Source organism: Manis javanica, chromosome 2 (genome assembly GCF_040802235.1).
Source record: "Manis javanica isolate MJ-LG chromosome 2, MJ_LKY, whole genome shotgun sequence".
Classification (NCBI taxonomy): domain Eukaryota; kingdom Metazoa; phylum Chordata; class Mammalia; order Pholidota; family Manidae; genus Manis; species Manis javanica.
Genome location: NC_133157.1, coordinates 176,304,255 through 176,318,350, shown reverse-complemented (window position 1 = coordinate 176,318,350; position 14,096 = coordinate 176,304,255). Strand labels below are relative to the sequence as shown.

The 14,096-nt window shown below is 39.2% G+C and overlaps 1 protein-coding gene across 1 annotated transcript in view; it reads right to left on the bottom strand.

Annotated features, from left to right (window-relative positions):
- NECAB1 (N-terminal EF-hand calcium binding protein 1) overlaps positions 1 to 14,096 on the bottom strand; it is a 178,845-nt gene that overhangs the window by 13,570 nt on the left and 151,179 nt on the right. The window contains exons 8-10 of the mRNA XM_036995811.2: positions 12,726 to 12,802; positions 8,241 to 8,294; positions 260 to 372 (exon numbers count right to left, since the gene is read on the bottom strand). Coding sequence (XP_036851706.1) covers positions 260 to 372; positions 8,241 to 8,294; positions 12,726 to 12,802 — 244 coding nt within the window. The remainder of the gene's footprint in view (positions 1 to 259; positions 373 to 8,240; positions 8,295 to 12,725; positions 12,803 to 14,096) is intronic.

The following is a 14,096-nucleotide window of genomic DNA, read 5'->3' as shown; positions in this document are numbered from 1 at the left end:
CCTGCCGGGATACAAAATGGAGGATTTCAGTCTACTAGAAACTCCTTTTCTCACTCGAATTGTTCTCTCCATTCTACTTCCCTTGGTGCACCAAGTGACCAAATCCACAGAGTCCAAGGGACAAAGAAAAAATACCCAGTTAAAGTCTGCAAAATGCATTACCCAGAGGCTGCAATGATCCACACCAACAGGCGAAGCTCCTCAGCCTCCGGCTCCCAGACCCCACCCTCACCTATGGCGCATGTGCAGCAGCACCTACCGCAGACACCCGCTTTGGGAGGAGGCGCTCTCCACGTAGTGTTTCAGAGCAAGCTGGAATTCTTGCAGGCCCTCTTCCATCACGGACATCTGCCGCTGCACAAGCATGATGTGCTGCGGGGAAGGGCAAGCGTTAAACCACGCCGCTGCCATGGAGCCTCCCGGAAATTGACCCCTTGACCCCCTGCGGCCCATCCGTTCCTTCCCACAAAGCAAACAATCCTCATCTAAAAGGCAAGCCATGGCTGATTCAAGCAATAACATTGTACAATAGCTCTTATAGGCAGGATATTTTTCTTGTCTGTAGTAACAGAACCTAAAGCAAGTGGCCTTCACAATGACTTGTTTCCTTTTTAAGAGCAGTGCTTCTCAAGTAGAATTCTCAAGTAGGTTTTAAAATTACACTTACATGTATTTTGTGTATGTATATGCCAGAATCTCTGGCAGTGGGATCCAGGCACTGGTATTGATAAAAACCTCCCCAAGCAATGCTCATGTGCAGCCATGATTGGGGTCACTGGCCTCCTGTGCACAGCATGCAGCTCCAGCTTCTCCTTGGATATTTTGCAATATTAGACATATTGTGAACTTCCAAATTAAAAAAAATACATATTCACTGCTGCATTTCCAAAGAAAGGTACATTGATCTTCACGAGGTTCTCAAACATATTAACTACCTACCAGGGGCCCCACTCCACAACTCATGGCATTAGATGGAGCCTGTGCCCAATTGCTCACACTGGATTGGATGCCAACTGCTTCTTATTAACAAATCCTGGTCTCATTGTAGCACTGGTAGTTTGAAGACTTCACTAAAGACCTGCCATGATATTTTGATCTCAAGATTAGTCCTTCCCTCATCAAGGGTTGGGAGTGAATCATAAAAGTGAAAAAAATAGTAAGGATTGGGGGTGAATCATAAAAGTGCAGAACAATGTAACAATGTAAGGATGATTAAAATATGAGGAGAATAACCTGCACAATACTATCCAGCTGTGTTGCAGTAGAGCCAGAATTAAACGCCAGGTTTACTGTCTCTTATTCCAATGAGTTTCTCCCTTCATGTTAATAGCTACCCTTTGTTGAATATCAATTATATTGTAGGTATTACCTCAGCTGCTCTATATATTTAACAAATGTTCCTACTTTGTGTTCCAACAGGTAAGTAGTAGGTGCTAGAATCAGGCTATATAGTGATGGATCAAAATAAAATTCTTATCTTTATAGGGTTTAGTAAAGAAATAAACAAGGCTTGAAAATTATGTCTTAGGAATAATTTTAGGTATGGTTAGTAGCACATGAAACTGACTAAATGTAAACTGATCAGTAATCTACTAAATTTCTGACAGAAACCTGTTGCCAAATAAATCTTGATCACAGTCTTAAAATCCTTTGTTTGTTTAAACCTTAAAATAACTTTTGGGCCCCCAAATTCATATGAGCAGGAAGCAGGCTGTGAATACTACATAAACATTAATTCTCTAAGTGGGCTGTTTCCAATAAGCTCATAGAAGATCATGGACCAAAGAACAATGGAAACAGAATTCCTCCCAGAATGGAGATCAGTGTCTAATCACAGAACTTCCTTCACTGATACCTTCCCTTTATGAACTCATTGCAATGAACCAGGGGATGTAGTTTCCTAGTCATCCCTTTTCAGAATGGCGGTTTTTATGGCATTGATCCTGGTCCAGTTTTATCATTGGTATGTTGTGTGTGTGTGCGTGGCAGGGAGATAACTTACCTCTTTATTCCTAAGTGTGTCATACATCAGACCTCAAGGGACTACATCCTAACCTTGCAGAAGACTGAATATTATCCAGAATTCTGGATTTTGATCTAGAAGCAGAAACTGGAGATTTGGGGTATCTCTCTTGTGAAGGAGTGTGTTTTATATATCTGAGAAGAAGGATGCATATGAATATCTGATGGCCAGAAAGTAGGCTGTGGCAGAAACTCCAAGCTGTTCATCAAAATCCATTGCTATTTCTAGACACACAGTCCATCAACTTTGCAGTTAAGTGTAGCCAGCTGATGACTGCTCCACAATGGAAGGTGGGCAGCAGTGCCGTGTGCCACCTTGGGGCCAAGACTTTCAGGAAGGATGTTAGCCTCTTCCACGTTCTCTCTGCCTTCTCTTTTGGTATGACGAAGATCTGCCTTACGAATGGCAGAGCCCCAGGTGAGAGGAGCGTGTGTCCCTCAATCATTGTGTGGACTGTTTCCTGGGCATGGAACAATTCTCTCTTGTACTGGAATCATCCTACATTTGGGGTCCATTTGTTTCCATAGCCTAGCCACCTTACTGAGTTCATAAATTTTAATTGAGCTTTATTTCCCTTTAGGATCAGGGATCAAGAACCAGTAGATACAAGTCTATAACCATCTCCTAAGGTTGTATAATAATGAATAGTTGGCCTCCAGTATGATTCTCCCAGGACACAGTTTTAATAATAACTGTTATCTCTGCCAAAATATCCAAGAGAATCTGCAGGCACTTCTTGGATCACTGTGATAAACAATGACTCAGAAGATTCTCATGGGCTTTCCTAATGAGATATATAATGCATGTACCCATTCCACCATAATTTTCATAGTCTGAAGGCAATTCTTATGTGTTCCAATGTGGTAGATTGCAAATATGACCAGAATCACGCAGTACTCCCCAAACCCACACCCTTTAAAATGTGACTTTTCAGCTTCCTCCTTCAAGACAAGGATTCTGTTTCCCCTTCCCGTGGATCTGGACTGGTCTTCTAACTTGCTTTGGCGAGAGAATGTGGCAGAAGTGACAGTGTGCCAGTTTCAAGGTGAGGCCCCAGGAGGCTCTGTGAGTTTCTACACCTTCTCTTAAACTCCTAAGATTGCCATGTGAACAAGTCCTGCTTGAGCAGGGATCAGCGAACTGTTTATATAGAGCCAGATAGTAAATATTATGGTTCCTGTCCCAACTACTCAACTCTTTTGTTTTAATGTAAGAGAAGCCATGGACAATAAACAAACAAATGAGTGTGGCTGTGTTCTGATAAAATTTTATCTATAAAAACAGGCAGTGGTCTATAGTTTTGTCAGCTCTGGTGCTGGACGATTAAAGACCACATAGAACAGAGCTAAGTCAGTGGATTCATGCCAGCTGAGGCCCCAGACATATGAGAAAGGCCAACCAAGATCAGCAAAGCCGGAATGCAGCTGACTACAGATGCCTTAAGGAGGCTAGCTGAGACCATAAAAATGACACAGTTGGTCCCGCCCTATGTTGCCCACCTGCAGGACTGTGGCTTTTACCACTCCATTTTGGGTGGTTTGTTACACAGCAATGTCTATTTGACTCATTCACTTATATAAATGGATGTGAATATGATTTAGAAAAAATAAATTTACTTTGCAACCCAAACAAGGCATATCTCTCCTCTCCTTTTTTCAGACATTTGCACAAAGAACCAATTTGTGAGGTCCAGATTAATCTGCCTATGTTTTATGACTAGTGTGATAAGTAGAGCTTTTTGAATCTCAGATAATGTATGGTAGACTTTCTGAGATCCAAAGAAAAGTTTTAAATTTTCTGTGCTGGCCAGGCCAAGCTGTAGGGTGTGGAATGCGGGCCCTAATGTCTTCGTGATGTTTCTGTACGGGTCTTATGTCAAATATGGAGCCTGAACTCCTTGCTGAAATCTGAACTCCCGTGCTGTGAATAGCCATCCCAGAGCATTCTCTCACGGTAGAATAAAATAGTGTCACACTTCCATTTCTCGCTTTAGAAGGGCTAGTGCAGCCTTTACCATTTACTATATAGGGATTTTGTTACAGTGGAATTTTGGTGGAGTGATTGGAAATTCTTAGGCTGAAGAATGCTCAGTATGAAGTGTTAATCTTAGTTTGTAGAATAGTATTTGCCAGTGACATTAGGTTATAGTTGCATCTGCCTTTGATTCCTTGGATTTTTTTTATTTCAGGAAATGTCAGCTTTTTTGATCTATGGAGACAGAAATGTTTTTAAATGCAAGTAATTTATTTCATGTTATCTGGCTTTATTTATACATTTACACTTGGATTCCAAGTATGTTTTCAGAAATATGACAGCCGAACATTGTGTGCTCTTGTTGAATCTCTTAGTAACTACTGCAAAGCAAGACTATGTTTTGCTAGTCCCTGACATATTTCCCAATAGCCCCCAGTTCACATAAGATTGGATGACAGGATTAATTTGTTTCACAAAATATTATTCACAGGTTTGATAAGGGTAGAAAGGCAGAAAAAGGTACTATATTTGTAAACTCCTACTGTCTGATAAGTTATCCTAGGACATAAAAGTGACGTGCTCAGGAAATCTTAAAGAGTTTTTGAAAAGCACCAGAACGTGATCCAACTTTGTTTAAAATTATATAGGCTTTTTAAAAGCTCCTATAGAACGTAGAATATCTCTGGAAAATGATCATCTCTTTCCAATAGTTGTTTGTGTTTCCAATAGCCATGCACACAATACACATAATGGCACCAGGCAGAAAGGATTCGGTGGATTGATACACCCGGCCAGATCTGGGATGTGCAATCTGGTTGAACGATTCCCTTCAAAGACTACACTGGCCCTTCAATGATGTATACCCACTGCTTAGTACTTGACAGAAGGTTACTCCCCAATAATAAATTACTCCCAAATTTCCAGTGACTCATAAAGTCATGGTCTTGGACTTTAGATCTGAGTTTATATCGATGTACATTTATGTCCTATTTTAGTACAGCAAGAATAAAATCATGGACTCCTAAGGTGATGGTCTTTATGATATGCTTGTTGTAAATCATTTGGAAATTTTGATATTCCTACACAGTATCTTACTGTTCTTTTACTGCAGTGTTAGAACTATTCAATGTTGTAAGAGACATATATTATTTTTAAAAACTTCTATTCTTTTTTATTTCACCATAAACACTGTCATTGTGGAAGCATTCCCTGGTCCCCTAAATTAGGTTGTCTTCCCTTGCTGTGCAAACCCATACTTTCCTATAATAATCCTTATCACATTTTATTGCAGACCTGCATTTCCTTCTAGTCTGTCTTCTAGCCGGTAATATCCACCACTTTACCTCCAGACCCTCCCACAGGTCCTGGCACATAGTGATCAAGTTATTTGTGGAACAAACAAGTATAAGATGTTTTTGCTTTCAGCCACCGACTGTTCTTAAAATTCCTTTAATGAACTTCATTTATACACTATCCATTCCAGAAAAGGACTTGAGGTGGTCCTGAAAACTCTAGAGCACTGCAGAGTTGCTAGGTGCCCTTATCTGTCTCCACCATCTTGTCCTTTTCTCTTTCTTCTTTCTCCTTTAAGAGCAAGGGGTACAAATTTAAAGGAATTAGCTTCACTTTTACCACTATATGCCCTTGACCAAGTTGCTTAATTTTTCTCATCTTAAATCTTCTGATACATAACACTGGACTAGAGGTATCACAGAGTTTGGGGGCAGATATGGAATAGTGTATGTAAAGATCTTGCTCATGATAGATAAAAATGTTACTGCTCTTACTCCACACTGAGGGGGAAAAAATGGACTTAAAAAAAGAAATTATATCCTAGCTCATAATTATGTGATGGCTCATGTCCCAGAAAACAAGATATGATGGGTTCTTGAGCTCAGGACTTTTGCTGGGTGCTTAAATAAGCCTACCAGATAGTCTGCTCTGCTCTCATGGTAGGAAATCTCATGAAACAGAGTCATCTGTTTACTAACGAAGTACCCAGAAATTCACCAAACACCAGAGTTGCAATGCCATAGTGTGGTGACAAGTGTAGGTCTGGTGTAGAAATGCTGGGGTTTGACTATGGTATTTGAACCTTTCTACATCTTAATTTCTTCATCTGTAAAATGGGGCTACCAATAGTACCACCTCACAGGGCTTTTAGGAGGAGTAAGGGAATTATGTGTATGTGTGTTTGGCATAACGCTTGGCACATAGCAAAGGCTTGGTAAATATTAGCTTTTAGAAAACAAAGTATATGATACAAATTTATTCTTTGCTGTCTGATGTGGAATTTCATTTTCAAAGTTCTCAGGCATTCACTAATGGAAAGGAAAAATACCTCCAGTCAATGAATTCTAAAGCTGGTTCTCATCACCAGGATAAATCAGTGAACACACAGTAGCATAAAGTTATGAGTGCTAGCTGTGAAATAACAGTGAAAATTTGTCTTGGTCATTCTGAATATAAGAGGTTTTATAGGAATTGATAGTGACAAATGTACAACCACTAATGAAAAAATACAACTTTCAGTGACAAATATCTCATTGGTATTTCTGAAAAAACAGAGTAGTTCAAACCATTACTGTATGTGTACTCCCGAAGAACATAATAATTTCACCTCTATACACAGTTGAAAATAGTTAAGGAATATCCTTTCCTGCCTTTAAATGATAATGTCTACCATCTTGCCCAGTCCAACTTTTTTTTAAAGTACTTCTCTGCACTATTGAACAAGTAATTCTGTGTGGGTTGATATAGCTTTTAAAATCGACATTGGCCTCTCTCTTTTGTCAGGGACCAGAGAATAGAACAGTCTATCATCTTTCATGGACAATCCTTAGACGATTTTTCACCCTCATAGCTAGTGAGAGAACAGTCTCACATTAGGAAATTATTTGAGAATAGACAGTTATTTCTCCCAACATTAGAAATGTTATGTTCACTTTTCTCAGCTGGAGTGCAATTTTCCCTACATGCAAATTTAAGAGAAGATGCAGAGGCCAGATCACAAGGTTACAACCCTGTGGCTGTGGGAGCACAGTCCCATTGATCCTAATCTGTGCACGTGACACCCCTCTCCTCTCATCTTCCCACCACCAAAATCTACTCTTTCAAATTCTGGGTGCCTGATGAATTCACATAAGACCATGTCCCTGTCTTTGGACGAATGAGTCACTGGACACACAGTGAAAATATGTACAGATTGCATTTGGAGAAAGTGTCCATATCTACAGAATGCTAGTCAAAATAGCCACTCTCAAACTTTTCCGAGAACCTCCCCACCAGAGCTTCCTCTTAGCAGACTCCCTTCATGCTCTGAGCTTGAACAGACCGGGAGCTGACACAGGGATCTCCTCCCTTCTATCATGCAGACAGTGCCTTGGAATAAGTGCATAGATAAGTACAGAGATAAAATGCATTTCCTCTCTGTCTCATGTAATGTGACTCATCCTATAAGATCTATACAGCCTATAATACACTGAAGGCATTAAGAAAAAGTGATTTTCTGTGAATAACCAAGATTTTAAAATCCAAATTTTTACTAAATGTAAATGCCAACATCTGATTCTCCCAAACAGAATGTGCAATAAATATTTGCCTAAAAAATAAAGTAAAATAACAAAGCATGACTGTGACGCTTTTTAGTAAGTTAATTTATTCACTAATTTTTCGGATGCTTCTTAGTGTACCCTATTAGGACCACTTTGTCCATTTTCTTTTAATCTCCATGAATTACTGCCATTCTGGATAGACATCTTTTGCTTATGGGCATAAATGCTCCCTTTCCTCTAAATGCCACATTTTTTGAAAAATGCCTTTAAGCAGCTACAGTGTGTCTAGCCCTGGGTTAAATGCTGGAAATACAATAACAGGATCATGTTTCAACTGAGGTGTAGCACTTGGCCTAGCAGGGTTTATAAAATGTGTTTATAATACAATTTAAACACTGCACTTCTCTGCCAGTCATATTCATTCAATTATTCAATAACTCACTGATTTATACATGCATAAAATGTTCATTTTGCACATACCACATGCCAGGTGCTTTCACAGAAACCCTGTGAAGTGGGCATTAGGTTCCCATAAATCACAATGTAGAAAATACTACTTAGCCAGGCAAAATGAGATCTGCCCATTTATTATTTACTTTCTCAAATTTTAACTGAGAGTAAGTAATTTTGGAGAAATTAAATGTTTCAAATACATATTTCTAAAATTTTTACTGACAAAAAGTACTTACAGACTTAGTATTTCCTTCAATAACTTCTTCTTCCAGTGGTTCAAGTTTGAGATCCTGCAGTTAGAGGAAGAAATGGGGCAGGGTGGGGCAGGGCACCAGGAATTAGTTAATTAAAAGAAACACCATATATTTGAAGGGTAGCTGTGATATGGCTAATATTGTACCAAAAGAAGCACATTATCTGAATTCTGATTCATAGAGTTAAGATGTTCCAATAAAGACTCTTTTACCCATTTATTTATCAATTGTAAGGAGCCATTTCAGATGTGTTCAGTTTGTTATTACTTTTAAGTTTACTGATGGCATGAAAAGAGAGCAATGTGGAGAGAGGACTCATTAACCGGGGGGAAGGCCAGGACAGCAAAAAAGAAAAAGTGAGAATGACCAGGCCGAGGCCTTTTGCTGTGAGTCTCACCATGTTTCTTGAGAGATGATGACAGGCGTTAGTGCTACTGCTACGCTTGCACTGTAGTGACCATTTTGCTGTAAAGACTCTAGAGTTTTCAGCGATGATTGATGGAAAACGCTAATGTCCCTGGTAAAACCAACCATGTCATCTCTGAGGACGTCATTCCAAGAATGTCTCCTAGAACTTCTGCTAAGTGAGGATTATGCACAATAATTCCTTTAAATAAATAAGTAAATTGAAAGTCACAAAAATCCAGAATGTCTGAAGTAACACAAGCCTTTTAATAACAGAGCTATGCAGCTCTCTCTCACTCTGCTGTTCTCCTTGGCGGAACTTTAGGCAAGGTGTTTTTCTCTAGGATTCACTTTTATTGTTGCCCCTGCATGGAATTCTCTATCCCCAGCTCTTCCCCTAGCTGGCTCCCTGTCTTTCACACCTCGGCTCAAACACCACCTCCTTAGAGCAACCTTCCCAGATCAACCATGTAACTGTCCAACCCTGATTTCTATCACATTGCACTTCTTCTTCATAGCACTTTTCACCAGCAGGAAATTGTTTATTCAATTCATTTACTTGGATTTTTTCTGTCTCTTTGGGACCAAAGACCCCACCTATTTTAATCACTGCTGAAGTCCCACTGCCAGAATAGAACCTAGCATAAAGCAGACATTCGAACAGTAGTTGAGTAAATGAACGGCCCCACATGAATCACATCTTTTCTGTGAAGGCAAAGTGATGTAATGCATACAGATGTGAACTGAATCTTAAAATGTACCCTACAGATAGAAACTGTAACAGCAGTAAGCTCCTCGACTGCTCCTTCCATGACACCGACTCAGGCACACTTTTCACTTCTTCCTTCCCTGATCTAAGATAGGAAAAACTTCAACAACCTGTATGAGTGCAGTCTCCTTAGTTACACCCCTTCCGATGAGGATGTCCTATGTTCTGATGACGACTTCATGAAGATTGAACAGGTTTTGTTTTAACATTAAAGGTGTTTCCTTCAGAGTTCAAGCAAAATATGAAATCTAATCTCAAAATCTCCGTAAGTACTCAGTAGAGGCCAAAATGGAAAGAAGGAATGCCTAAAGAAACTTGCAGAAATTTCAGGTATTATTTTTCTCCCCAACATGAATGGTATCAGGCTTGGTTTAGAGTGCAGAAAAGCTTTATCATAAATAAGTGGTGGAGAAAAAGATAACATGTCCACCACAGGTGCACTTCCTCCTAATGGGGAGATCAAACCTACCACCAACAGCTACAGAGACAAGACAGTACTGAAATGACATGCACTTAGCTACTATTTGGCAATTGGGTAGTTTTTGCTCTAAAAACTTAATTCTCCACAATACAGAATCAGTTGTAGGAGAACCTGAACTTGCATTCTTCTCTATTAATTAAGACACATTGTGCTGAGTACCACACAGCTGGAGCCTCAGGCTGAAGACCATCTCTTCATACTTTCAGCAAACCTCTCAGACACTGTCCTCAAAACCAACTCCTTTCATTGGAAGAGAGGGAGGAAAATGTTTAGGAATGAAAGAGACATGACAGTACTTTGATTTAAAGTTTGAGAAAGAGATACAACCTAAGTTCAAGCTATTCCTTTACAAATCACTAAATAAATTTAAGATACTAAATAAAGGCATGTTTGCCAATAACAACTATTTTAGAAACAGGTATTTGTGTTCTTTAAGTGATTCCAAAATTATATAACAACTGAATCTTTATGCTTCAATGAGCTTTGGTTTCCAAATAGGGTTCATTAATTTCCAGGCCTTCCACCAGTGGAAAACTAATTTTCGTAACTGCTCTTTTTCCTATGAATCTTTTTAGTCTCAGCTCACATATCAATTAATGAAATTAGGAAGGAAGAGTAGATTTGCAGCAAGCTCTCAGTTTATTAGTCTCATAAGAGGTCAAGGTACATGTAACAAAGGATGACATGGTGACCTGCTTCCTCTGCACTGGGTTCTTTGTACCAAATCTCCTTCTCAGAGAGCCTTCTCATCCGAAGGCCTTGCGGTTTCATCTTTGTGGAGCTGGCTTTTAAGATCTTAATCTGTTAACCTGATTTTGCTCCTACTAACATCTGAACATTTCTGCCTAAGGGTCCTATCATATCTTGAAATTAACACATCTGATAAACCAGTTCACCTTCTCACTTCACTCATTATCTATTGCTTGTCCCTTCTTTTTCTGATAATGGTATAATTGTCTCAGACACTCAGGCTCAAATCCTCAGATTCCTAATGGAGAGTCCCCTGTCCTTTACCCGTCCATTGCTCATTCAGTGGTCCTGTTAATTTCACATCAAGTCTTTTAAATATGCCATTTTCTTTTCAGCCGCTTAGTATAGACCATCTCTTATAGCTGACCCCAGTGAGCTCAGATCTAAACCTGCTTTATAATGCCATTGTTTGAGCTGGCTGTAACTTTGAGTTTTCTTGTTTGAACCCATTTGCACTCTTGCTGTCCAATTTTATATCTAAAGGATCTTTTGGTAATGTCATTTACCTGATGAAAAATAATAACTACCTCCTATTGCCCACAAGACCAAGTTCAAATCCCTTAGTCTATTGTTGAAGGCCGTCCATAATATAGCCCCCATGCATCCATTCAATCTTACTGGTTGCCTAAATGAAAGAGTCTAACCAGGCTGGTTTGTTTACCTTTGCTCATGCCATCATCTTACCTGAATGCCCTTTCTAGCTGCTGTTTACTCAAATTTTACTTTTCCATAGGAAATATTTATTAGTTTGTTAGCTAACTAGCATTTATTTCAATTTTAATGACAGTAAATTTTCCTTTCAGTGTATTATCTCTTTAATATAGTGCTCTGGGACTGTTAATCAAGGTGTTTTCCCTATCCAAGAGGCAGCATGTGACCCTAATAAGACCATCCAGATTCTCCACCCTGGAAACTGGAATCTGGAGCAGAATGTCAACAGACTGGAAGTGGCTGGAACTCACTTATTTTAGTGGAGGGAACCTGAGAGACCCTACTTACTTAGATCTCTAGAGTTCTGTCTGCTGACTTTTCCTGAGTTCAGATCCCTAGACTGTTGATTCTGGGAACACTCCCACATCCTCCCAGAAAATTCTTTTTGATTAAAGAGGTGATTTCTGTTGCTTGCAATCGATTTCCTATTCCTAATTGTCATCGTTTTTAAGACCCAACTTAAGCCCTTCCTGCCACATGAGGTACTTCCTGAGAATCCTACATGCAGTGGTCATTCTGTCAGTAAGTATCTGTAGATTTCAGCAACTGCTTTACTCTTTGGAAATGTCTCAGTCAGCAAATATTTACTGAGCATTAACTAGGAACCTGATTCTGTACCACCACATACTTAAAAACAGATTAACTCATTTTTGGGGGGGAATGTAATTTTACAGGCAGACTCTTGTTTCTCCAGAGTCAGTAACTCTGTCTCACATAAGTTTCTTTTTTGATGTCTGGCATGCACAGAAAACACATATTCTTGCTGATTGATAAAGGCCCTCTTCCATCAAGATCTATAAGGGAATATCACTACAGTATCAGGACTGGTTGGTACTAATTGAATTAATCAATAAAAATACAGTAACTGGAAACATATAGTTGTGAAGAACTCTTCACAATGTCTTAACCTGCTTGCTAACTATAAAATCATCAGTTAATATGTTAATTTCTAGATGTTGAGTATGCAGTCTCATCTTTTAGTGTATCACACAACCATTTGCCTGAAACATTCCCAAGACATCAGTCAGGCCACCAGTAAGGGCTGTCATTTGTGTCATTCAAACACACTGCTACCTATGGCACTGATAACCAGAATCAGGCAGTGCAGTATTTAACTTTCAACACTCCATCCTATTTTAAGAATAACTAGGGGTAGGAGAAGTGAAAATTAATGTGAGCTTCTATATTTAACAAAAAACCGAAATAACTATCAAGCAGCCATTCACAGCATCACGGGGATCCTGGCTGGTATTCTATCTATGAGGCAGCCATGGGTGTTAAAGCAATGAGAAATAATGGGTCAGAATCTGTTGAAAAGTGAGAGGAAGAAGAAAGAAAAGGAAGCACCCACCTTCTTTTCCAGTCTGTCAATTAACTTCTGGAGTCTATTTATCTGGGTCATCCACTGATTATCTTCTTCTAATAAGCCTTGAGGGGAAAATCATGAAGGCAATATGTTAAACTCTAGACAGAGCTTTCTTTTTCCCTGAAGGAAGAACACAGTTTCATTGACCAGTCAACACATTAAAAAATATATATTTATATCAGAGCTTTCTAAAATTGATTTATTTCCATGGATCCGTGCATCCCAGGGGGCTCATTTTCACAGATCTGTTTTTTTATGTTGTTGCCTGTACAGGCCTTTGCTATTCGGAAGAACAGATCCTGCTGAGCCATTTTAATCACCCCATGAGGTGGTTGATTTTTCTTTCCAGAAAAAAAAGGAAAGTATCAATCAATAATTCTGAACTTACTTCAGGGGCAGCGGCAGGAGCAGGGGAGTCAGAGCCCTGCCCGTGACAAGGCCTGAGCTGCCACAGGCAAAGGGATGCATAAGGGCAAGGCTGCTGGTGTCTCCCTCCCTAAGGGCTAACCTGAGTATACGTGGGCATCCTGGCAGTGGAATAGCAGCTAGGACCACAGACTCTGGAACCTGCTCTTTTTGGTCAAATCACTTGACCTGTAAGGTCTCATTTTTGTTAGTTTTAATATGAGCATAATAGTATCACTAGACTCATAGTGGGTTAAATTAGAATTCATATGTGTGTACACATATGTATATGCACGTAGGTATATATGTGTGTACACACACACACACACACACATGCCTGTCTATATCTAGCACCAAGTTAAACATTATATAAGTTCTGCTGCTGTTATTAATATGATTATGCAACAATGCAATGAGTAGTGGTCTAAGCCCTGCAAAAATATCCTGGCATCCTTCCCAGGATATACTCACAGGCATTTGCTGACATAATATTATTTAATATTTCTTGATAGGAGGATGTGATTGAATTCAAGACTATAAAGCCTGTTTTAGTTTTGAATATTAGCAAGACTTAAATTGCAAAGACATAGTATTTTACATTAGAACTCACTCTCTACCTGCTTCTTGGGTGAAGCACCTCTAAAAACCCACCAGATAAATTATGATGCAAAAATAAGCAGTAGCATTGTCACCAAGAAGTGGCTACAAAAATTGAGTAAGAGTGCTTTGTAATAGAAAATACAAATGTATAAAGTTAATTTTTAATGCACAAATCAAGTACCACACTTCCATTTTGGGTTGTTCCTAAAAGAATTTAAGGTGGCTGTCACATAAAAGTTCCCTTAGAAGGTTATTTTGGGCTTAACCCTGTTTTCTAAATGGTTCAAGGGAAAGAATAATTTAAATTTTTACTCAGGAGCTAATATTGTCACTTTCTAGTCACATATGGTA